The sequence below is a fragment of the Monopterus albus genome, unplaced genomic scaffold, assembly GCF_001952655.1.
Source record: "Monopterus albus unplaced genomic scaffold, M_albus_1.0 scaffold51.1, whole genome shotgun sequence".
NCBI classification, from domain to species: Eukaryota; Metazoa; Chordata; class Actinopteri; order Synbranchiformes; family Synbranchidae; genus Monopterus; species Monopterus albus.
Genome location: NW_018127931.1, coordinates 4,686,392 through 4,712,870, shown reverse-complemented (window position 1 = coordinate 4,712,870; position 26,479 = coordinate 4,686,392). Strand labels below are relative to the sequence as shown.

General features: G+C 41.4%; 1 protein-coding gene across 9 annotated transcripts in view; it reads left to right on the top strand.

Moving 5' to 3' along the window:
• nav3 (neuron navigator 3) overlaps nt 1-26,479 on the top strand; it is a 495,508-nt gene that overhangs the window by 383,028 nt on the left and 86,001 nt on the right. For all 9 annotated transcript variants that reach the window (XM_020601356.1, XM_020601357.1, XM_020601354.1 and 6 more), the window contains 4 exons: nt 2,734-2,876; nt 13,622-14,750; nt 18,222-18,337; nt 25,799-25,907. In XM_020601356.1, coding sequence (XP_020457012.1) covers nt 2,734-2,876; nt 13,622-14,750; nt 18,222-18,337; nt 25,799-25,907 — 1,497 coding nt within the window. The remainder of the gene's footprint in view (nt 1-2,733; nt 2,877-13,621; nt 14,751-18,221; nt 18,338-25,798; nt 25,908-26,479) is intronic.

Genomic DNA, 26,479 nt, shown 5'->3' with positions numbered 1-26,479 from the left:
CCTGGCTTGATGAATCCGTGTCTGCTCATCCTGGCTTGGTCTTTGTGCAACCAATTAAGCCTGGACGCACGTGTTTTGGATTCATTGAGCTCAGCTCAGTCATTTATCCTGGATGTCTTAATTCTACTTTTGTGCAACAGGCCCCTGCACAGCTTGAAGTCAGAGCAAACTGCCTAATAAGTCAGTACATGTGCAAAACAATGCAAATACTATTATATAGACAATGTGTAAAAAAAAAAAAAAAAAGTACTCAAAAACCTGAAAACTGTGACATCAATAAGCACCAATAATCTCTGACAACAGGAATGCTCCGATCTCACTGAGCTGCAGCCAGAGGTGGCCCTCAGTTTGGTGCTGAGGCTGCCTCACTGGACTGAAATAGGAAAATAGCACAGTAACAACCACATAATACACAGAGAGCGACAGAGCAGAAAAATAAAATGGTCTTTGAATTTTGATGTTCAAATGACCTTACAACAAAACTTAAAGCACCTCAGTACTAATGACCCACACGTGTACACACAGAAGTGCACTGGAAGCTTCCATAGGGACAATCAGAAAGGGAAGGAATGGAGGAGAATCATGGATAAAAAAAATAAGAAAAATAAAAAAGAACCATGAAAAAAGTATTGGAGCGAAAGGGAATAAGATGCATAGAGGGTGAGAAACAGAAAGGATAATGTAGTTGTAAACCCAGACAAGAGAAAATGAGAGATAAACATTGGGAAAATGAGCAAGAGATTGGGGCAATTCAGATGGAAATCAGAGGTAGTCCCTTTTATCATCCAATTCTTTCATCTTCCAAAATACACATTTGATAATGTATCAGCAAAATGGAGCTTGAAAAAGAGAGATGTGATGTAAATTCTGGACACTGATTTTGTTTTAGAATTGTGAAAGCATATCTGATGCAGAAAGGATCTGCAGCCTGATAGTGAGGTGAAGAAGAGAAGAGAGGATGTGGGCGTCACTGTCTTTTAACAATAGTTCTTGCAGAGGAGAGAGAACACATACTGTATATTTGTTTCCCCTGCCAAAGTTTTTCCAGTGAGCTCGGGTATTCAAACTAGCATCTATCTTATACCTTCTTCTTATAAGAACATATTCTACTTGTCAGAGTGCAAGGCATCATATCTAGTACATCTAGTACCACATTCAGGGAAAAGTCAAACCCACCTGAGACTATTGTGGGATAAAATGCCCACAAGTGGGCAGGTGGTCACCAACCTGTCCAACATGTCCCTGCTGAATAACTTTAGGGCTACACCAGTATTTTAGCCCATCAATCCATTATCTATACTTCTTATTCTGTTGAATGATCTGGGTGGGGGCTACATGGAACTGTAGGATAAATATGTTCAAGCGGTCAGCAAAAAAGACCATTTGTACTTAAGGAGACAAATCCTAAAAACATGATGATGCAATCCTTAAAGGTTTTAACCACTTCAGGATTCAACCAGTAGCAAAACATTCACCTTCAGCATCTTGGTTCCATCTGTGATACAGATGTGAGTGACATATTAAGCATAGCAGATCGATTATAGACCAAGAATGGACCACAATACAGCAACATAAAATGTGGAATCAGTTTCTAAAGATCGCGTCAAACCATAATAATCAAGGTTAATGGTATAACAAATCTGTTTTTGAAATAGGTTACTAACAGATGGGCAAAAGTATCTGGCAAACAGCATACAAAATGTAATTTAATGTTATTGTATAATAACAGCAGGTTTTTGAAGAAACTGTTATTTTAGCTGCCTCTAGGGAGTCGGAAAATTCCAACAGCTGCAGCATGGTAGATCAGTACTTGACAATGGCTTCTTTAACTCTGTCAAGAGAGAACAATTATTGGAGATTATGTACTGTGTGTGTATGTGTGTGTGTGTGTGTGTGTGTGTGTGTGTGTGTGTGTGTGTGTGTGTGTGTGTGTTTGTGTGTGTGAAAAAGAGAGAGAGTAGAATGACTGACTGAAAACACAAACCTGCCAGTAGGTATGTGTGGTACCTTTTGTTTCTTTACACAGAGACATAAAAGAAATAACAGTTGTCTTTGCACTGCAAAGACAACTGTAAGGACGATAAGAGTGGGAGGACACAAAAAACAGATCTCATTCAACCTGTTGTGAGACAAATGTTTATATCTTTTGATATAGAGAAAGATTTACTAAAACTCAAAATGCACTACCTCCTTTCATGCTCCATCAGCCAACCTACAAGCGGACACACACACACACACACATTTTGTCTCTTAGTCTTGAATCAGTTTTCAAGGAATATGCACATACCCGTGTACGCTGAAAGAGTTGTTGGTCGCTATCATTTCTCCTCATCTACTGGCTGTAAAGAGATTAATTTTTGAAGCAGTTTCAGTGGAACTGACAGGCAACTAAATCTACACTCTACACTTCTGCGCAACAAAATGTATTCTGAGTTCAGTTTAAGCTAATATGAGACTTCAGCAGTCTGACATAGACAAATTATTTGGCTACCTTCTGAAGTTGCTATTGTTTAAGGACCAAATTCCCACTTATTAACAAAAATTTTGTGTTTCTGGCTAAGTGACATTTTCACAACATGGTCACAAATGTAAAATTGTTGCTTTTCCCACCGACTGTTGACATCTCATTTCTGACCCCAGAGCAGCTCTGCCTCAAACAATTTTTGTAAAGCTGAAACGCTAGTATCTCATCTCAACATTCATTTAATTCCCTTTCGGCACTGGTCCCTACAGGTTACCAGGGCCCTCCAGGGTACATGCTGCAGGCAGCGGGGCCTCCAGGAGCCCAGGCTCATCCAACCTCAATCGTCGCAGCCAGAGCTTCAACAGCATTGACAAGAGCAAGCCTCTTCAATATGCCAGTGGCAACGATAGAGGTAAGGGGGGCATATTGCTGTATTTACAATCACAAGACACACACTTACACATAAAGAGGCTTACAGAGGCCAACATTATTTTTTTTGATTTTGTTTAAGTTAGTGGAGTTTGATGCCAAGTAGGGACACCCATTTTATATTCTCCATCCCAGCCACTTGATGGCACCACTGACTCAGGGAGCTGCATAGGAACCCAGTTTCTCATATTACCAGTCTTAACCAGTCTGCTGAATCATCCCCAGCTCTTTATTCCAAATGAGTTCTAATGGATGCCATTAAGGCAGTGACAAATTTTCACAGCATGGCAAGAGCCATTTGAGATATGACTGAAGGGGCAAATTCAGGCAGCTGCTCTGTCGAGCATGATGAAGCTAATGAGAGTGATTATGTTTTTGAGAGAAAGGCCTCCCAGTCGCTGTGAGTGTATAGCATTTTATTTAAGAGAGAATGGATTATTCATAAGTAAATAGCTGTTTTAACAGCCTGTATCTGTTGTGGAGAGGAAATGTATGGGCTCACAACGATTCAATTACTGAATATCTTTCCTGACTCGCTCAGTATATTGACTCACTCAATATATTGGCAATACCTTCAGCTCATTCATGAGATTTACCATGACATATTGCCTCATACAGTGCTAATAACAATTAGAGCCTTTTCCATGCTTCAAAATCATTTTAATAATTAAAACCAATCCTAATGAGTCTGACAACATTATAATGACAAATCTTTAGTGAGTAATATATAGCATGTAATCACAAAAATGTTTTGTATCTAATGAGTTATGCTTATCTATTAAGGCATTGCCTAGTCCATAACAAAAGCCATAAGATTTAGAGTTGAGAGAGGATCAGTGGGAAGCGGAGGAGAGATGCAGTGAGTGGCATTGTACACAGAGGGCAGTGAAAAGCCTCCAGCAAACTATCCTTTTGAATTTCTCTCTCTGTCATTCTCTCTAGGTTTCAGTCCTAAAAGTTCACATGTGCACTCACCCGTAATATTTCTGTCTGAAACTTCAAACACTTAAATGAAAGGAGAAGGGATGCAAGTGGTTATGAGTAGATGGGAGCAGAAGTGTGGACAGGAAGGGTGTGATCAAGTATAGTTTTTAGCTGATGAGAGAGGAAAGAGAGCAAAAATGACTAACTGATATAATAAGTTTTAATTTCAAATGTTATTTTAAGTTTATCCTTCAGCAAGCCCCATTATAAAGCATTCAGTCGATTTGTTTCATTTTACTGTATGGTTAAAAAAGCTGGTACTTTTTTAAAGAGTGGATATGTTTCTTCCGGACTATTCATACAGTGCAGTTGAGCTGTGCCAGAAGATAAACCCTCAGCTTGCAGAGATAAGACATCAGGTGCTGGAGATTCACTGCAGGGGAGATGAAATAGGGTTTTGGTCTAAAGTAAAAGAAAAATCAATTATAGGGAAATGTCAGCCATGCAGCCAGAATCTTCTGGGCATGAGCAGGTAGCAGAGAAACAGATATAGGAAGTGTCTGCCACAAGCCATTTTACTGTATACATCATCTGGAATTTAATTTGTCTCTTACAGCTAGTTTCATCTGCCCATAATTTTAGACATCCTCTTTTTTATTTTATATCCTTTTTAGCATTTTTATTTGTAGCTTTACTAGCCTTTACAAGTCTGTACAGATTCATGTTTTCTTGTTCCCATTAATATTGTCCCTCCCCCACCAAAAGCAGCAGAACTTTCCATCAGTCAGATTGGTCAAAATGGAGTATAACTGTTCTCCCTTAATAGAGTTTAATAGGATAGGTTTATGTAGGTTTATGTCATTTTATTCAGAAATGCTATGAGGTTTATCTTAAATAAGCTATCAGCATATTTGTTGTGCAGTGCTCGATAAAGCTTGACAGACGTTGCACAGCTGTTATTTTTGCCTCATAGTCCAACAGAGAACCTGGACTTTCTGTGACTTCACAGAAGACAGTCTGGGGTCATTTCAAAATGCATACTGTTGTTGTGTCGGTTCTGTCTTGTTGCTTTTCTTCTTTTGTCTCTCCTCTATCCACTCACCCCAACCAGTCGAGGCAGAAGGCCAACCACCAAGAGCCGGGGTCTGTCGGAGGTTTCTTTTGTCAAAGGGAGTTTTCCTCCCCGCTATCACCAAGTGCTGCTCAAGGGGGATTTGTTGGGTTTTTCCTTAATCATAATAATAATAATAATAATAATAACAATAATAATAATAGTAGTAGCAGTAGCAGTAGTAGTCGTGGTAAGGTCTAGACCTTACTCTGTAAAGTGTCCTGAGATGACTGTTGTTGTGATTACACGCTATACAAATAAAACTAAATAAGAGAGATTGTCACATTTGTGTCAATAGCCCCAACTAGTTCCGACCTGTATTTCACCACTGTTTGGACTTAGGTTACTTGATGAGTTTGGTCACCTCCATGCAGTTAAAATAACTTGTGGTTGTCTATATTTAGCTTGTTGTTGGAAGGACCTGCCCACTTCTGGCATAAAATTAAATAAAAATACTAATACAGATATCTTATAACATGCTCTACATGTTAACAGGTACACATACCTGTAGTAGCTTTGCCTTATAACTCTAATCGCCACTGATGCCATCTGCTCTGATCTGTAAAGGGGGCTGCCATAGGTGAAAATATTTTGTTTGTTTGTTTGTTTGCTTACTTTTCTTGATATTTATAACTTTTTTATGATATAGGCATGTGTGTCCTTGTGGGCATGAAGTGAACCAACTGCAGTGTTTGTCTGCTCACACACAATTAAGCTCTGACCAGAGAGAACAAGAACTCAAGGGGCACATGGGGCATTGCATCTTTCTTGTTGTCATGCAACACTCTAAATGGCTTAAATAAACTAAAGCATCAATGGGCATGGCTTTTGTTGCAAGTAAAATTGGGCTAAAGAAAGTCTGTCATTACTGTGCTTCTTGTTAAAGCCAAGCGGCTGACATGCTCGAGCAAGGCACCAATTTATAATCTGTCTTGCAGCTCAAATTAAAAAGTGTTGAAGTCAGAGTGTGACAAAAGTGTTTGGAAGAGAAAAAGATTCCTGCATAACTACAGTAGGTTTTCACTGACCTAAGACATACAATAAGTATGTGTCAGTGTATGTGCATGTGTCATTTCACTTAAAGGCAATCCAGGCATTCAGTTTTTTCTGGGTTTCTGTGTATAATCTGACATGTAGTTGCAAACAGCAGGTATAGTGTGTGTATCTTTGTGTTTGCATGGTTTTGTTAGCACATGGTCAACCACCACCCAAAAGAAGTGACATTTTGCTAATCGGGCACTGAGGCAAAAAAAGAAGTCTGTTGCCATGGAAATGGCAAGTTACTGCGAAACAGCCTCCAGCAGGGAAAAAGCAGCAGTGGGGGAGGGGGGCCCTAACAATCAAGTTAATTGACTGGACACACACACACACAGAGAATGACACAAATGCTTGCAACCTCAACCAAGGGCCACTGCACTCTTTGTAAATATGAGGATTTATCACAGGATACCGTCACATGTACATACTCAGAAACATTAGATGTCTGTCTCAACACATAAGCCTTACGTTTACCTGGTAGGGATACTTACAGCATAATTTTTTAAATGTATCCAAATAACTGACAGGAAATGAGAGGAGAGATGTGAACACATTAAAATGCATTGAAACTAATAATCTTTTTTTTTCATTAGGCAACTGGTTTTGTTAGATTGTTTCCTTAAATGATCTCAGGAAAATACTCATGATTGCCATCAGCATTGGCAACAGTAGTTTCACACCTGGTAATCAGCCACAGGTTTAAAAGAAATAGCAATAAATTTTCCATCTTGCAGTCCTACTGAGTTCTGTGTATGTGGTGAAAGATAAGGAATAATTCTTTCCTTGCCTGAAGACACGTGGCAGTCAAGAAATGCCCTTGTCATTAATGGAAATTTAAAGTCTGGTACCAGATTCCAACAGCAAGTAAAGAAACATCTCAATTATAGCCTGACTGAATGCACTTTTCACTCCTCAAATAACAGTGCATGGAGGTGTTTTTAGGTATTTTTTAAGGTTTTATAGGATGTTGTCAGAAGTATAAGCTGGTTAAACGGTCTCAGCTGTGTTCAAAGCTGAAGCTGGAACCCCTCCCGCCCCCCAACCAAGCGTCTGCTTGAAGGGTTTTAAATGGCAGACTGGAGGTGACTAACTGCCAGCTGAACCCTTCTCACAGTGGTGACTGACAACCAGACAGACAGTCTAATGGTGTATAACTTCATGCTGTCATTTCATGGCCAACCTGTCATTATTTCCACCCCATCTCTAAATTTGCCTTTCTTTCTCATCCTGGAATTTATTAGCCCCACTTTTTCTCAGAAGTAGCCTCAAACTCATACCCAGAAACAGATGCATTGTCTCTCTGTGCCTGCTTGTCTGTTGTGTCTGTATTCTTGTCATAGTTTGAAGCAAATGCTCCATTTACAGATGTAGGCATCCAAGGTGTCACTCTCTGCTGTGATAAGTGACCACTTTCACTGTGGCTGTTCATCATTTGTCCTGCAGCACGGCATGTGTTACAGTATAATGTCTATAGGTGGCGCTCAGCCTACACTCACAGGTACAGCACCCCATGCATACACAAACCACATCCCATAGGCTCCTATATGAATGCATACTTTGAAGTAAATAAAAAGCTCTGTGGTCAGGCTTCACTTTAAAACATGATTATATGGTGTATGGATTGCGTTGTTAGTTTACTATTTTGTAGATTTTTGTTTAAACAAATCAGCCAACCCGGTCTCCTAAAAACTACATTCCTAGAGTATTCAACTGAACTGCAAACGCAGATAGGTTTTGAAGGAAATGTATTTGATTGTTAGATGTGTAAAGTACCACTGCTGCTTTTTTAAACCACCCCTCCCTTACAGCCTACTTGTTAGGTCACCATATCTCCTACAACATTTCTATGCAACTCTTTTTTTAGGGATCATGTTTGATGATGCAGCATCTTATTGAATAAATGAAGCCCTGTATTTTTCTACAGACACAGCAGCTTATTGTTACTGCTTGGAGGAGACAGCAGAGCTGCAAAACATAGCACTGGTATTTTGGATGCTTGAGTCTGAGTCTGTTGTGGATTTTGGTTGACCCACTGCTATGCTTCTTGATCATATGGGGGCAGCCTCTGACAAATGACACATAACTCATGGTATTTCCAGCCATTCTGTGTTGGCTCATTCTGCTAAACCATATCTTCTCTGTACCCATTCAAAATATACTCTGTACTAGCTAGTGATGTTAGATTCTCTTTATCTTTATGCCCAAATTTCACTGCCTGCCCAAAATATACGCCATGTAAGAGAGAGAGAGAGAGAAAGAGAGCGCGTGCAGCAGTGGTCAAGCGGGCTGTATAGTGAACGAAGTGAGGGAGCTGCATTAGCAAGAAGCAGTTAAACACAGTGCGACAGAGTTGTGCTGTAGCACTGTTGTCATTGTGTCAGCAGTTTGACCAATTTAATTCAGACATGTGGTTGGTTAGAATGTAGCCGATTAGACTACTATTAGACTGATTTGCAAACTAAAGTGCACTCGCATCTTGTTTTGTGCACTTTTAAAAATTCTGGTGTGGACAGACTTTCACACAAACCCCAGTGGAGAAAGCTGAGAGCACAGAATCAGAGACGAGAGCACACATGACCTGGATTAGATTCAAGATTCAGTGTTTATGCATAGTATGGAAAGGTGTTTCCCTGCACCATGAAATTCTTACTTTGCCGTCCACCCTGAATGCCAAACAACACAAGTGAAATATAAAGTAGATAAATAGTAGCACAATGACTAAAGGCACTTTAAACAGCAAGTGAAAAGAAATAATAAGTATACAAAAGTATAATGACAACGCCTGCATCAGAGGTGAATGTGCAATAGTCAGCAGTAGATGTGCAACTATGCATGTGTAATTATGCATGTGCAACTGAGCATGTAAACAGTACAGGTGCAATTACATGAAGTAATCCCTGATTGTGAACCCCTGTCAGCTGTTTAGGAGTCTGATGGCAGTTGGAAAGAAAGAGTCTAGAAGTCCTCTGGTCAAGATGCTCTCAATGATGCAGCTGTAGAAGTTGCTGAGGATCCTAAGCGACATGTCAAACCTCCTCAGCCTCCTCAAGAAGTACAGCCGCCGCTGCTGGGCCTTCTTGACCAGCTGTGTGGTGTGAAGTGTCCAAGTGAGGTCCTCACTGATGTGGACGCCCAGGTATTTGAAGCTGCTCACCCTCTCCACTTCAAGCCCCTGGATTAAGAGTGGCCAATGAGATCTCCTCTCCCTCCTCATGTCAACTATCATTTCCTTCATCTTGTCCATGTTGAGGGTGAGGTTATTGCCCTTGCACCATGACAGGAGATCGGCCACCTCCCATTATGCTCTCAAATTTATATTTGCACTTACAAATCTGTGTCTGCATGCTCTCAAATGCTGAGCTGCAAACTGAGTAGCACTTGAAATGTGGTTTGTACTCCCTCAAATGTTAGGATGGGGGCCAACTTCCATATGACCCCCCCTGCTCCTTTGGCTTGACTGGTTGGTAACCAACGATCACTCTGTACAGTGGCCTATAAACCTCTTCAAAGTGTTGTCATGAATTGATTATTTTATAATTAATCATAATAAAACAAAACTGAACTACGTCTTGGGTGCACAGTTTTTAAAGGATTTTTGGACTAAGCAATTTAATCACAGCACATGGCAGATATACTGTAAAGTAAATGCATTTACAGTAGGCATTGACATCTATAACTTTACACAGGAAGGGCAAATCTTAAATCTCAATTTTTTTTTCTGGGGGTGTGGTGGACCCATATCACCAAAACATGGTTTTGTTCTCCATTTCTATATGGACCTGCAAAATGCCCACATATTGCATCATGCATAAACTGCTTTGGCACTCTGAGCACACTAGTTATACTGGTCTGTTTGTGTTATGTGTATGGCATGTTGATGTTTGTGTGCTTTTTCAGAGGGGCAGCAGAGGTGGCTTTGCCTAGTTCAGAAGTGCATGCACTGGTCCTGGCCTGAGTAGACAAAGTGAAGCTCAAAACATCCTCTAGTCTGTTAAAAACACCCCATATATTTCTCAATAACACTGTTTTGTATTTAACATGTGCCTCTATGATGTGGCAATCAGAACAGTTTTACATGTGTAGTACACCTGTGAGTGATCAGCTGTGCGTGGCCCACTGAGGATATAGAATGGCCAAAAACATTGGCACGTGCCCAGGAGCCACACTCACAGCTATTGTGTTCACTGTGGCTGGTTGACATATGAACTGACATGGACTACTGCACTGTATACGCCTACCACATAATGCGCACATAATGTCTGTCAGTTCTTCTGGGTTTATGCTCTGTTTTATGGTTCATCCTTTGGCTGTGTACTGTACCACTGTTTTTGGAGTTTGATACAGCTGCACTAGTAAACTAGCTGGACTAAACTGTCTTTTTTCAGATGTGATGATGCTCAAAATATCCTCTGCTTATTTTATAACTGGTTGAAACAAAGAATAGGGTGTTTTCCAAAACACGACACGGGCATGGTCACTGTTCGTTTTAACCACACTACAACAAGCCACATGCCAGCATGGTTAAATGGAAGGCAGCTATATTAAAATGTCCCCCATTGTCATCAGACTGCCTGACTAGCTCCCACATTCAGTGGGTCCCTCTCTCTCTGTAATGAATGGCCATATTGCATAGTGTCAGAGATATTTAATCAGGCACATAGTGGTCACTGCAGTGAACAGCTATTCAAAACTCATTTTCTCCTAAATGCACTGGTTTCAATGATGAAACTGCATATCAGCCACTAGAGTGCTCTCTACTGCACCACTCCATTGAGTTTTATTCAGTGGTCAGTTGTTGTAACTGCAAGTGAATTTCCTCTGAGTCCAAGATGGCCGACAGTAAGCCAAACTTGTTGACTACTGCTGGAATATCCTGTCAGACCTTCTATTCCAGAGGAATCCTAGAGGTAAAAAATATGATGATGTACAGTAACATCAAAGTAATAATTTCATTATTTTATTTTTGAAAAAATTGTTTCCAATAAGTAGTACGTTACAATTAACCATGTGTCCAATGAAGTGGACATCATGCATCATCAAGTATATTTCTGATTCAAGTCATGTAATTGCTTCACCTTTTCTTGTGGCTGTTTTGGTTGTAAATCAGTATATTTTTGCTGTATTTTATAGGGTATTCATTTAAAAATGGATAGTCTTGTGCAGATTAGTTGTAGTTTGTGTGAGTAACACTTATCATTTTGTCATATTTTGTAGACACAACAATAGAAATGTTTTAAGAGAAATGTGATTGAAAAAGTCGGCTATAAAATAGTAATTTGGGAGGGGTGGTTTAAATAAATAGCGCAGTGGTACACAGCTGATAAACCTCCATTCTGGCCTATGGTGTGGGATATTGTGTTTTAATCACCTTAAATAGAAAATATTGTTCCTGATAAAATCTACAGACAATTGTATGTCCACCACATTGTCTGTCATAGTCAACAGAAATACAGGGTTAAGACAGCAGGTGTATGATAAGTCACATTTAAAATTAGTGTTTGCAAAGAGGTTGTCTACTTCTTTGCAGCATACTCTACATGGTGTTTACTACCGTATGCCGGTAACTTATGGTGCTGTGTTAAGCATGTTTAATGGAGTAGATCTTTGACTAGAGATTTGAAACCCAGCATATATAGCATATAATACTGTATACTTGGCAATTCAGATTCCTATACTGTTGGTGGACAGTATAGTAGGCTTTGTGACATCTGGTCGCCAAAAGGAGAACTACAGGTTTAATTTTAGAGCAGCCTCAGAGCATCACCGAGCCACCACCATGTTTCACTGTAGGCAGGGTGTTCTTTTCAGCATATGCTTCATTCCATATTCCATTCATTCCTCCAGACATACTGCTGATCCACAGGCCAGAAAAGTTCCAGTATTGTTTCATAGCACCACAGAACAAAATCCCAAAACATCTGTGACTTATTTATGTGATTTTGCGCATATTGGAGTCAACTTTTCTTGTGCTTTTTGGTCAGTAGTGGTGTATATCTTGGAGATCTAGCATGGAAACCTTCAGTGTTTACTGTGTAAACTGAAACCTCAGTACCTGTTGCCACCAAGTCTGGCTGCAGTTTTGCAGTCACTTGTAGGTTTTTCACCACCTACTTCCTCAAAAATCTGGTTGCAGCTATTGAGGTAGTGTGTCCACTGTTCCTTTAACTTGTAACTTGCAAACTATGTTTCCAACAGTGTCTCTAGGAACATTCAGTGCCTTTGCTATCTTTTTATATCCTTTTCCTTGTTTGTGAAAGGCAATAAACTCTTAACCTTTCTGACAATTTGTTTGACTTAGCTATGTTTCTAACATTCAGTCAAATGTGACACTCAACAAACCCATAGCCAATTCTGGTATTTCATGTGCTCTACCTGGTGCAACTAATGAAACCCAGGTGTGCTTGAGACAACACCTGATTTGCAAACGTGTGTTCTTATGAGGGATTCTGTTCAGGGGGTTGAATAATTTGAAAGACTACATAAGTGATTAAAAGTTGTATTTTGTGTTAAATTTGGAGAAACCATTTGTTAAATTAGTTGTGTTGAGCTATTTAAATTGTTCTTCTTTGATACTATATGTTCATTACAAACAGCTGAAAGTTTGTAAAACATTGCCAATACGCCTAATTTGCAATGTGAGGTAAATAATTCTGATTTCAACTTTATGTAGACACAGACATTACAAAATCAGTTTGAGGAAATTATTACATAATTAACTATTGAACAGCTTTGAATTATTATCAGAACTGAAAGAGGCACTAGGAAACTTCCTTGAGAACTATGCAAAACAAACAGCAGGGGACCTGACAAAGTCCTTAGAGGCAACTGGAATAACATCTCCACAGTCAAGCGTAGTGTCCACAAATCTAGATTGTTTGGGAGAAAAGCATGCAGGAAGCCATTGCTTACTTCTGGACATAAGGCATGCTTGGTGTATGCTAAGGATCATGATTATGTGGTCTGATGAGACCAAAGTTGAATTTGGTCATAATTCACACAGGTATGTGTGGCGAGAAAAACATTCTGCCTATGAGGAGAGGAACACCGTTCTCACACTCAAACATGGTAGAGGCTCCTTGATACTTTGGGGGTGTATGTCTGCATCAGGCACTGGAGCTCTGCATAAAGTGGAAGGAAGAATGAATGCAATTCAATATCTAAAAATTTTAAAGCAAAGCCTCCTAGCATTCATCAAAAGGCTAAAAATGAAGAGTTTCCCACTTTTGGTTGACTTTGAGTTTGAGATCAATGTATGTAAACCACAGAAGAAGTCAGCAGAGTACTTTGTTCACCTGTGACTTCTCAGACTGATGTATCTACTATGATCCTTAGTCTTAACTATGAATACAAATACTGTGTAAAATGTTCCAAACTTAGATTCATGAATGAACAATGGAATCGAAAGAAATTGCAGTAATCAAATTTAATCAAAATAATGCAGTTTGCAATGTACATGCTTGATCCCCCATCTTTTAATGAACTTTATGAACTTAATGTAATCTAAAGTAGATAAGCAGTTTATGAATATGTAATCATCTAGAAGAGTCAAAACAGCCCAGAAAGGTACAGTGCGTAAAAGTATGTCTCCATCATAACATTGAATTTCTTAGTTAACTCAGTCTGTTTCTCTCTTTCTCTTTTCCTCCCTGGTTCAGAGGCTGTGAAGGGTATCCCGGTACCCAGTGGAATGAATGGGAGCAGTATTGGTGGACCAGTTCCTACCAGTCTCAGTGGGCAGCAGCTGGCCTCTGCCATCCCCTCACCCACTGCTGGCAAGTCTTGGCGCAGCAAGTCCATGAATCTAAAGCACAGTGCCACCTCGTCCATGCTGGCAAGCCCTACACTTTCACCCTCCATCACCCCTTCACCTCAGGCCCTGGAAGGTCCCCAGTCACACGGAAGCGATGGGTCAAAAGTAGGCTCGGCTGTCGGTGGTGGACCCCAGAGGTCTATGCTGGAGAAGTTCCGCCTGATTAACCCTAGATCAGCTTCACGAGCATCACCATCTGTGGCAGAGATGGCTCTGCAGGAAGAGGATGACCTGTCAGAATATGGTGAGGATGTGTTGACACCCACAGGGTCAGTGTGCAGCAGCGGCAGTAGCAGTGCTACAACCACACAAATGCCTACCAAGACCCATACATCATCCCTCACAGCACCTAGCAAGACAACTTCATTTTCAAAATCTTCTGGCAATGGCAGTAGGTCTGTGGCCACATCCAAAGACAAGGAAGACAAAAGCAAGTCTGGGAAATCTTCTAAGGACAGCTCTCCACCAAAAGAAGACCGTGAATTATTTGTCGACTCCACCAAGAAGACTTCTAAAATTGCCAGCCTCATCCCCAAGGGAGGGAAGCCATCATCGGGGAAGAAAGATGGCGGCACCTCCTCAGCTTCAAGTGGCATCCCAAAGCCAGGACTTAAAGCTCCCTCAGCGTCGACAGCAAAGTCTCAGAGTCAGTCCCAGACCCAGAGTCAGGCTGCTTTAAACAGCAGTGGCAACATGCGGGGTGGGGAGGGAGACAGAGGCAAGCTGACAAAAGGAGGACAGGGTGGAAGTTTCTACATACAGCGCTCCACTGGGGCCCCAGAGGGCAAACGGACCAGCATGACCTCCTCCACCAGCACCTCAGCCCTGTCTGGGTCCAGTGGAATGCTGGGAGGAGGAGGAGGAGGTGGAGGAGGAGGTGGAGGAGTGCTTGGAGGGAACGGAGTAGTTCAGCTTCCTCAGCAGCAGCAGCACAACCACCCCAATACTGCTACTGTGGCCCCCTTCATGTACAGGTGAGACATGCACTCTACCATCATAGGATACAAACTAAATTTCACACTAATATTTTCATCTCTCCCACACATTTTTTCTATATTTACATTTTGTCGCAAAGTCGTGCCTGCATAAATTCAGACACATGCTTACAGCTGCCCCCCCATACACACACACACACACGCACACACCATGATTTGTGATTTTACTGCCTATTTGGTGTTATTTTTCATCTACTTTATATTTCACTTGTATTATGTGGCATTCATGTGGACAGCAAAGTAAGAATTTCATTGTACAGGGAAACACGTTTCCTAACTGTGCATGTGACAAATAAACCCTTTGAGTTTTGACCATGAAATCCTAGAGTTCTCTATGTGATCAACTGGTGCTCCCCACTGTGCATCTTGCTCTCGCCTCCACATCTCTTCACACTCATTACAGAACAAATTAACATCCACTGCCTGCTGCTTGCCAAAGCCTATTATTTAACTGTCAGGGTTTCATCTTTGATGGGAGAATCCAGACACTGGCAGTGATCAGGAAACTATTCCCCTTGTCTTCATTCAACCAGTGTTGTTTTAAAGTGTGGAGCTGGCATGTTCCCTGATGTTACAGCCATCAGAAGTGCAGGAAGTGGGTAAATCTACCCAGCAGGGCCAATTTTCTCTTACGACAGCAGAGGTAATCCAGGTGGAAAACTGGAGGAGCCGCCAAAGTCTCTGGGATGCCTTTGTGCTCTAAAAGAAAGAGAGTCAGGAATCCCATTAAACAAGGCTTAATCTTTCACCTCTTCTCTCCCTATCTCAGCTACCTCCTCCATTGTGCACAGTCAGCTCTGCCACACTCAGCAGTGCCTCTTCTGAGCATTAGCAGTACTGTAATTCCACTCATTTAGGGGGTTAAAACTGCTGTGGGTATCATTCCTAGGCAGATAGTGAAGGATAGTCAGTTATGCGGAAGGGAATTAAAACGAAAATGAAAAGTTTTAATTGCTGGTGTGATCTGGCCTTTTTCTATACATTAAGTAACACATTTAAACTAGTTCAAATTATTGCTATATTGTTCTATACACTGAATCAAAGAGGGTATGACACAGCTGATTCTGTCAGCACCTTGCATATGCCATTCACATACAATGCAGATTCATAGCCACACTCTACCCTTTTTTGCCCTGTACCAAGATATTGTGAGCATACAATATTTCTGTAGCCTCCATCCTCCTCTTTTCTTATTGTATATGTTCTTCATCACCAGCAGGTCTTACCCACAGCCGTCAGCATACAGACAGCACACAGACCCTCCTGCTGTGATGCAGTTTGCCATCATTTTCAGCACAATTAGGCATCTTTGCCTTGTTCAATTTTTCTTTAACTTGTTTTAACTTGAACTGCTATGCTTAGCAGACCAGTGTGATTGCAGAACCTTTCTGTAGTTAGTGGGCAGGATCAATTTGTGCCCACAAAAAATGGTAATGAACAAAACAGGGACTACCGCAGTAGTAGCGAATATCGCTGTCTCTGAAGCCACTAACGTGAGGGAAGCTTGCAAGAAGTCAAACACCGATGCTGCTGTTGCATTTGGAGCTGTTTTTTTTTTCTGCAGCTCTGCAGGTGGTGGTCCCTGGTATGTCTGTAGTGTATATGCAAAGAACTCCAGTATAAGATAAGATAGATAGTTAAGATGCCTAGGCCAGTGACCTGGTTACTTGTGCTTAGATCCCACAGGATGTTTGTTTATGGATTTCAGGATTTTCATGTGGATAAGTATTAGTTTGTTAGGTTTTAATCCTATGTGTGTTTCTGTCTGTGCTGTGGATAAGTATTAGTTTGTTAGGTTTCAATCCTATGTGTGTTTGTCTGTGTGCATTTCTTTCTGTTTGTATGTGTATCATCTGTCTCTGTGTTTAACCCTGTCTCACCGGCTGTGCATGGTTGTGCATACTTGTAATCCGCCATGCATGCATGTGTGTAGGCCACATTATCTCACAAAGTATGTTGGACTCTATCCTTCTTTCTTTAGATCAGCAAACAGTGCTCAGGCTTGAGGAAGAGAGGTTGATTCACACTATAAGAACACTATCAGAAAACATCTGATCTGAGACCTTCCCCTCCTCCCTTACTGTACATGTGTGACTGAGATCAAAAGCCGACTCAGAAATCCAAACCCTTTTCTTGTTTAATAGTGGAGAAACACAGAATAAATGCAAGGGAAAGATGTTTATGGCTGCTGCTCTAAAACAAACAACATCTCTCACTTACTGGTGCCTTTAATGCTTCAGTTTCAACAAATGTATTTGCTTGACTCACTGTGACATGTTAACCACTCCAGAGACAATATGTTTATGTGATAGTAAATGTTTAATATGGTAGTAGTTTTTAATGCCATACTAAAATAACATAAATGGTGCTACTTAATGGGACAGAAAATAACTTGGACAACAATGGTACAAACTAGCCTCTTACATGAAGATGGAATTTTGGAGTACAACAGTTGTGTGAAATACTTACAGTGTTGGTTTAAACATGTTAATGTAAAATGTGATATCTAATGTATTTGCTTAAAAAATGTTACTAAAAGCAGTGGCACAGTGACGTGGTGGTTAGTACTGTTGCCTTACACCAAGAAGGTTCTGGGTTTGAGCCCGGGCCAACCTTGGGCTTTTCTGTGTAGAGTTTGCATGTTCTCCCTGGGTACTCTGGCTTTCTCCCACAGTCCAAAGACATGTTGATTGGTGACTCTAAATTGCCCTTAGGAGTTAGTGCAATTGTTTGTCTACATGCCTGTGGGGAGGCGGCAGTGGTGCAATGGGTAGAGCTGTCATCTCCCAACCAGAAGGCTGAAAGTTTGAATCTCGGTGCCTGCAGTCCACGTGTCGAAGTGTCCTTGGGCAAGACACTGAACCCCACCCCCATTGCCCGCGATGGTTAGAGCCATTGGTTGAGTTCCCGCCGTAGGTGGCTGCCGTCGGTTCTGTACTGGAAACAAATTCCTTGTTTGAAACATACTTGTCAATAAAGGTGATTATCCTTATCCTGTGACTGGCGACTTGTCCAGGGTGTACCCCTGTGTCAGCTGCGATTGGCTCCAGCGCCCCTGTGACAATATTCAGCAATAAGCAGTATATAGATAATGGATGGATGTTAATAAAAGCTGGAAACAGTCCAGGTCATAGCCAAAATTGATCACCATAATTTGTAAAATAGATCACTTTTTTAAAGCATTGAGACTAGGTTGGACTATTAGACAGCCTTAAATTCATTGGATGGTCTGAGTGGATTATCATTCATTTTAAATTTTTGACCAGAAAATACCATAATACATTAGTTTCATAATTTCCTTGCATTGTTTAAAAATGAATAAATGCACATCACACTGGAGCAGTTTATAATAAATTTTGTAGGAATTCTTCCTTCGTGGTCATTTTGAAAAGACTGTAGTGGAGCCTGTTTGTGTAACTGCTGTGCTATATTTGTTCTTTATGCCTTCAGGACATTCTCAGAAAATGACTGCACAATGGTGGCCCCAGCTGACCCCTGCCTCAGCCCAACAAAGGGAGAGCTGGTCTACAACAAGACAGCCAAACAGTGCCTGGAGGAGATATCAGGTACAACCGGTCAACACATACAGTACTGTATGCTGTGTGGGTGTGAGAATGTGCATTTGTCACTGTGTATTAACACTAGCATCTTTTAATGATGGTAATTTAGGAAATTATCCTTCATCTGTTCTTTAATACTTGTATTTATTTTATGTTGATCTGTAGTGCATGTAGATGATATGTCTTGTTGATATGTAGATGCTGTAGTGCAGCAGCACTACATCATTCTGTAGACAATGCATTTTCCTATTTAGGAAGTGGAAAATTGTACAATATTTTACATTAGCGATGGGCTGATCCACATTTTTTCATTTCCAACCCAATTCCAATACACAATTGAAAATTCCAAAACAAGAACTTTTTCATTGCAATTAAAAAAAAATCTAAACTAATAAACAAAGTATTAAAAATGAGTAATAATGGATAAGTACATCCACTAGATGGTCAGAGGCCAAGGACACACACACTTCTCAGAGTTCTATTTTGTATAGTCTTTGCCCTCTAAGAGCTGTCACTATTGGGTTTATCCCTCATGCATGCACAGTCCTAGAGAGATTTCTTTGGCACCCTGTGCCCTGCATGGCTGAATGATGTCACTACCGGACCCAGTACTGATATAGGATCAGATCAGGTCCCTCTCTGTTTTACACTAAGATTGGTGTATTACATGATCAGTTCTTTGTAATGTTTGAGAAAGAGAAGGCTGCAGGATCTGTCGCAGTGTCCCTAGAGGATAGTTAAAGAGAGATTAGAGATTTTGAAGGCTAGTGCTGTGGCTAGCATAATGAACTGGTGTTTGTGGTTGTTGTGAGATTGTGTTCCTGCAAATGTTTTCATTGTCCTTTAATTCCAGCCAGATGGCATCTATGCAGTTGAACACTGCAGCTGACAGGTCTGGAGTTTCTAGCCAAAGACTTTAAGATTCTGACAAGAATCAGAATGAGAGGTTACATAAACCAGGCAACACACAAACCACGGGCACAGAAAAGCCTGTTGTCAGTTAGACTTTGCCATTTCTAATTCAAGTCTTTAGTGTCACACCCACATGCCTCTAATTTTACATTACTTTGTGTTCTCTAAAATGTATCAGTCTTACCTATGAAAGAATTGTCCACTTTGTTTAAGGTGCTAATTGTTTTGCCAAAGGAAAACAGAAATATCAGAGGTAAATTCTGATGATATATCAAACAAACAGCTAATAAAATGAAAACTAAAATGTCAGGTTCAAAGTGAAGGCAGTGCTTCAAGCATCTGCAAAGCTTAGAATGCATAAGCTGCAGAGTGTGATTACAGGTTTGAGGATGTCAGGTTGGCAGGAACATTCCAGACATTTTGCTTTGGTTGTGGCTCTTCAGTAGCCCCTCATTTGAAGGATAAAATTAGACTGCACTACTGACCTTTCCCTTTGTTTGAGGTCCATTTTAAATATTCCTCTTTTGTTGTCACATGTTTCGTGGTCATTTCACATCTTTCATTTTTCTTACTCTTTCTCCATAGAGAGCCAAGTTCAATATTGACAATACTCAAACATTAAAACTGCACAAATTTTTATTCATCTCTCTTTTTGTGCTTTTGTACAATTATTTGTAGACACTAAAAGAAAAAAATTGTGGGTAAGCTCCAAAATAATAGTAGTGTCTTTATTGTATTGTATTTTTATTTCTGTGTGTACTTTCTGATTAATAATAGTACAAAAATTTGTGAACAGGGTAGCTGCGGGCTCATGTCTCTCACAGTGTAAACATATGATTTGAGTCACCTTGATTATGGTTTCTGAGGCAACCGCTTCCACCGACTTCTAGCTATTGTAACCAGGATGTAATAATATGCAGAAGACAGCTGTGACTAATAGCAACAGGACTAATAACTCTTGCCTTGACTGATAGGAATATGTTAGGTCTGTGGTCTCATTGTTGATTCATGATAAGCTGCTGTTTTTGCTCCTCGAGATAACATTTAATTAAGTTAGGGGGGGCAGCATGGTGCAGCAGAGGCTGCAAGCTTACAGGTACACTGCCCAAAGAATTCACTGCCACACTGAGCAAGACAGCTGGATAGACGGTGAGAGAAAGGGTGTAGGATAGTGTGAGTGAGAAAAGATAAGGGATAATAAGAGGAGGGAACTGATCAAAAAATTAGAGAATGAGAGGGATAAACAGAGCAAGGGTGATAGACATAGAGAAGGAGGGATGAGAGAAAGAGCAAGAGAGAGAGTACTGCAGGCTGCATACTGGAGTGAACAGGCAGACCAGGAGCTATGTGAGTATGTTCACTGGCTTCATCACCCCTTCATTCTCTGCTGTGAGGAGCGAGGGACTGTCAGAGTCAGAAGGGAGGCAGGGGAAGTGTGGCAGTGAGCTGATAATTAAAGGACAGACAGAAGGTTGAGGGAGAGCAATAAGAGTAAAAATAAATTGTCATTTAATAGGGGAAAGATAAAGAGTGTGGGAGTGCAGGAGGGAGAGAGAATGTGTGAGGAACAGGAGACAATTCGTTCATCCACGCCCCTAAATGTGGTGAAGCAAGAGAAAGGAGCCAAGAAGACAGAGAGACAGGATGAAGACTGGTGAAGGAGTGGAGGAAATAAGTGTTTGTGTCTGGCTCAGCATCTGATCATGAGTATGGGCTGGCTCAAGGATGGATGGATTTCTCGCTGCTCTTCACCCTGTGCTTGCTTTTCCTCGAGCCTTCTGAAGCCTGGACCTCAGTCAGTAGGCGTGGGACGTGGGGATACATCTCTCTTCCTTCTCTGTCATCCAGTTTCTCCTTCCCTCCATCTGTTCTCTCAGTGACAGTGCAGCCAAGATGTGAAGCAGATAGCCATGTATAGATAGATGCACTTGCACGCATACATTCAGTCACTGAGCCACCAGAGGTAAAGCAGGTAAGCTGACCGAAGGGACGGGAGTGGTGAGGAGAGATGAAGAGAGGAGCAGAGTTCTCTGTGTATCAGGGAGGCAGCCCAGCTCGACGGCCTTCCCAGCCTCTCCCCGACAATCTCAATCTGCGGATCAAGCAGCGCTCGCTCACTAATCTGACCCTGCTCGGCGATGGTGAACAGAGAGTTTACTCCTTTGAGCTTGGCAAGCCACCACCTCATCTTTCCCAGCCTCTGGACTCTTCATTGTACTCACCTTCCACACAGCGGGCAGGAGAGAGCCTGCAGAGAAGCACCAAGAAAGAGGTGGTCATAAGGGGCGGAGGTGTGCGGAGCACCAGAGCACAATCCCTGTCACTCTCCCTCACAAAGGTGCTTTCTCAGTCAGAGCATTCCCTCATCCCTGTTCCTTGGCGATGCACGGCTGCAGGCAGACGTCCACAGCGAGCATCATACAGCGGCATTCCACGAACTGAACTGCAGCGGAGGTCCAGGTGTGAGGCAGGAACAAATGAAGAAAGCAGCAGCAGGCGTTCTGATGATGAGCCAGCAGCAGGCAGGGGAGGTGTAAAGCAGGGAGGCAGGGAGGACAGCGGGTATTGGGCAGAAGAGGAAGTTTCAGAGGGAGGTCCTCGTGAAGGTACAGCTCAGCTGGATAAGGAGTTGATTCTTACCATGCTGGGTGATCTGGAGCAGGTGCTGCACAAACAACCTCACCCACGTAAGTCAATACGTTGTCAGCAAAGCGCAGGAAATGAGCGTGGAATGTATTACTTACTAGAGACATTAAAATTTGATGGTTATTTTGCCTCAATATTTAAAGATTATTGTGATGACAGCACAAAATGGAAACTTTGTGCATGAAGTAAAAGCACATACAGTATGTTCAAGTTGTGGTTTAAAAAAGCAAACTTGGGCAGAATATGAGTGTGTCGTAACAGAAAATGTATTTTAACATATCAAGCTTATTTTTAAAAGCGTATGAACACACACACAGCCCCCGTTGTGCAAGTCTCACACTCACCCACAAATGTTAATGTATTGTCACCCACAAGATTTACACAAGCAGTTTAAATTTGTGTAAATAGACAGTTAAAAAGATTGCTCTTACATCATTTTTGATATATACAGTGCTCTGTTAATAAGGCACCCTGCTGTGTGTGTAGCATTGTTACTGTAAATACTATACTGTGATTTTAGCAGCTAACCTATACCCATAGAGGTACCATTACATACAGTGTCATTAGAGCTGATTTCCTTTAAGCAGCATAAAGCACCTTGAAATAAAGATAATGGAAAATCAACTTCCACCAGTAAAAAGAACAATTATTATCACTTGCACCTCTTTCACTGCCTGTAATTCACACAGCAAATGTGATCAATAGCTTAATATTACACCTTTCATTGCGTTTGTGTGTGTGTAGACAGGTTTTTTTTTTTTCCTTTTAGTTTACATTCAGTACATGCCTTTACGTGTTTGTGTGTGTTAGACATCTATCCAGGTAGCTCAGAAAAACGTTTACATATTAAAGAGCTCTTTTGCTCTGTCGGCACTGGCTTTCAAAGTATCCAGCTGCCACTGTAGCAGGTTATCTTTTATGCCTTGGGGAGCAGTTGTTGTTGATACATAGTGTTAAGAAGCTTGCAGTGTGCTGCAATGCCTGTTAAAAAGCACATTCAGCAACAGGAACATAAATTGTGAGTGTATACATCTGTGTGTGTGTGTGTGTGTGTGTGTGTGTGTGTAGGTGTGTGTGCACGTGTGCACATGGATGTAAGCACTGCCACAGCAATTGACAACTAAAGGTTCATTAAGGCTGATTTGTGACAAAATGCTGAAACACAGGGCGTGCATCTGTGTACATTATATTTAGACGGCTGAGATGATATAATCTCAGCAAAGTGGCGCAGTGGTTGGCACCGTTGCCTCACAGTGAGAAGGTTCCGGGTTCGGGCCCCACCCAGGACCTTTCTGTGTGGAGTTTGCATGTTCTCCCCGTGCTTGCGTGGGTTCTCTCCGGGTGCTCCGGCTTCCTCCCACAGTCCAAAGACATGCGCCTTGGGTTGATTGGTGTCTCTAAATTGCTCATATGAGTGTGTGTGGTTGTTTGTCTATGTGTTAGCCCGGCGATGGATTGGCGACCTGTGCAGGGTCTACCCCGCCTTCGCCCGATTGCCGGCCGGGATTGGCTCCGGCCTCCCCCTGCGACCCTGCTTAGGGACTAAGCGGTAGAAAATGAATGAATGAAGATGATATAATAATATTTCACTGGAGTGAAAGAGTGAACTAGCAGTAAAGCACCCACAGGTACAGGATGTGTGTGGATGTGTGCTGGACCATGTGTAAGTTCCAAACTGCAGTCATTTACATTATGTTGTGTCAACTATCTTGAGGAGCATTTATGTTATGTGTCTGTGTGTGAGAATGCGTTTGCATGTTCATGTGGATTCCCCTCTTGTATTCCCATTTTCCTACCCCCCATCCCCCAGTGCTCCACACTGGCCAGGTCTCAGTCTCAAGGGCCAAGAGCTGGACAGCTGCTTAAATATAAAATGCTTTCTGGCTTCTTGTCTCTCTGTAGCGAAGTGGAAGGAGCAGCTATACATGTATGTAAGCTAACTGTTACATTAGGGTATTAGATGCAAGGGGTTTAACTATTTGCACTGCTGCTACTCTTAGATTTTAATTATGTCAAACTGCTAGTTACCCTGTGAGGTCATTACACAGTATGGTAAAGTATAATTAAGATCATGACTTAATCTTGAAAAAGGTTTTTCAAACACAAACATCGTATTGTGAAGAGACTTCTGGACAGCTTGAATTCTTTACACAATTTGACTGTGACAGTGTTGACCCATACTGAACCCTGTAATTCAGTCATATCTTTACTGCAACTGTTTATATGTCTAAATCCATGCATATTTCAGGTTCAGAACCTTTTTTAATAAGACAACAATATAAATGAGATTTTGTTGTCCTGTGCTTTTGTGACTCACTGATCTAACCTTTATTTAACAACAGCAGAGAGATGGTCATGACAGCTTCATCATCTATAACAGTCATAGCATGTAAAACCTTTAAAACAGAGCACATAAAATATGTACAACTACAATTAGTTATAAACAGGTTTAAAATTGAACAATTTAATATTAGAATTCCCTTTCAATAAAAGGGACTTGAATACATTCACATTTATTGGACCTGGTAGACCAAGTGACTAACAATCTACACAGAGACACAGTGTACAGCAAAACAGAAAGATTGGTGTCAGTGTGCAAGTTCAGCCACATACTGGCTGTGTCATGATAGTCTGTTCTAATCAGATCATTTTTGTTAGTGCGGGGGGAAGACACGAACTGTAGAAATGCAAAAGACAGGATTTAGAGCCCCATTCTGCAAACTGCAGATTTTCATTCAAATGAATGTATACAGTCTGTGTATTTTGCTAGAAAGTTTTTTTTCCATAAGATGCTCCACAGTGATCTCAGAAATCGATTCATCCAGGAAAACTGTCTTAGCATTTTTGCTCGTCTTCAGCACAGACCTGCTACAGATTGCTGCATGCACTATAAATAATAATTTTCCTCCTCCTGGAATCTACAGTAACTTTGCCACAGGAGTCATAGGAGACATTTTCAAACCTCAAACCTACTGCTGCCCCCATTTGCCACAGTCACTGTAACCACAGTTGTCTGTGGTCATAATGTTCTCTCAGAGTGCTGAAATCAGCACACAGTGACAGAGCAAACTTCTTGCACTCATCTTATCATGCTGCATTGTATGAGACCTGCTTGCTCATTCATCTCCACCATGGAGACAGCATCCATTCTGTGTCTCATGCTACATGCTAATTAACCCATTCTGTGGCACACACAAGTGGATATAGTCAGCTTGCTTGAGAAGTTAACAGAGAGGCTTAATTGGAGCAGACAAGCAAACACTTTGGTGTGCACCCACAGTTCTGAAATGTTTCCCAAACATTATTAGCCGCACTCCTTGACAATAAGAAATGCCTCAGTGAAACTAGTACTTCATGTGTAAACAATGCACTGAGAAGAATATGAAACATATTAAGTGCTTTCATAGCTGTATACTGCTGTAGGGCACGGGACAATAGTGGACTGAAGTGGCAGCAATTTCTGCCATGCCTGGCAGAGAAGCACAGGAACACTGACAGAGTTTGCTCTCGCAGGCACAACTGTGTCCACAGCTAGCTGACAGAGTGTGTGGTGTCATAACATGACATTTCTGCATTGGCCTGAAGAAAAATGTCAATACTGTGTAAAATAATGTTTTTTAGAGTAAAAGAACCGTGTGTGATGCAGCCTGACAGACTGATTTATTTTATGGCCTCCAAATTGTCCACATGGGGTTTTGGGACGTGCACCCATGCTGCCTGTTATCATGATCGGTCATCATTCTGTTCCCCTTGCTGAGACATTCAGTGACATCCAATGAAGTACTGTATGTTAGATGTCCTCACTTCTTTGTGTGTGTGTGTGTGTGTTTGTAGCCTTTGTGGGTATGGATGACTATTATGTGTGTGTTCCAAACAACTCAATAAATCCTATTAAATGTATGTCTTCAGGAGAGGACCCTGAGACAAGACGCATGAGGACAGTGAAGAACATTGCTGACCTGCGGCAAAACCTTGAGGAAACCATGTCCAGTCTACGTGGGACACAGATCAGCCACAGGTAGGCACACAGATGGTACTGCCCTTACTGGTATTAATTAAAGACACACCAGTATGCTTATTTCCCATTCATATCCCCATCCCAATTTTTTGAGACAGGTGTGGCAGCACGGGCGGTGCCATTAGATTAGTGTTAACATGATGTTTGGTGGCCAGTGCCACTCTTGGCCTGATCTGATTGGTCACCACCCCTTGTGCCACCCCTGCCAGAGTCAAAATTTTAGGCTTGTCAGTATTAATGAATGAAAACTGAAAAACAATGACAACTTGTTGCCTGAAATACAAATAACATTTTTCTGGTGCTTACAGTAGTTTTATTTTATATCATACATGCATCATGATATTTGCATTCTTTTCTCCGATTGTGTTGTTGTGGAGTACTTGGCATGACTCGCCTCAGTGGGAGGAACCACTGTGCAGCAGCAGTGTCCCCAGCCAGGAGTAAATAAGGAGCACAGCCAAAGTCAGCTAAAGAAAGCACTATGTTTGTCTCATTCTTACACTAAATAAACAGTTTGATTCTTAATAATGTATGGTTTATTATTTCATAGAACTAGGGGTTTAATTTAGTTT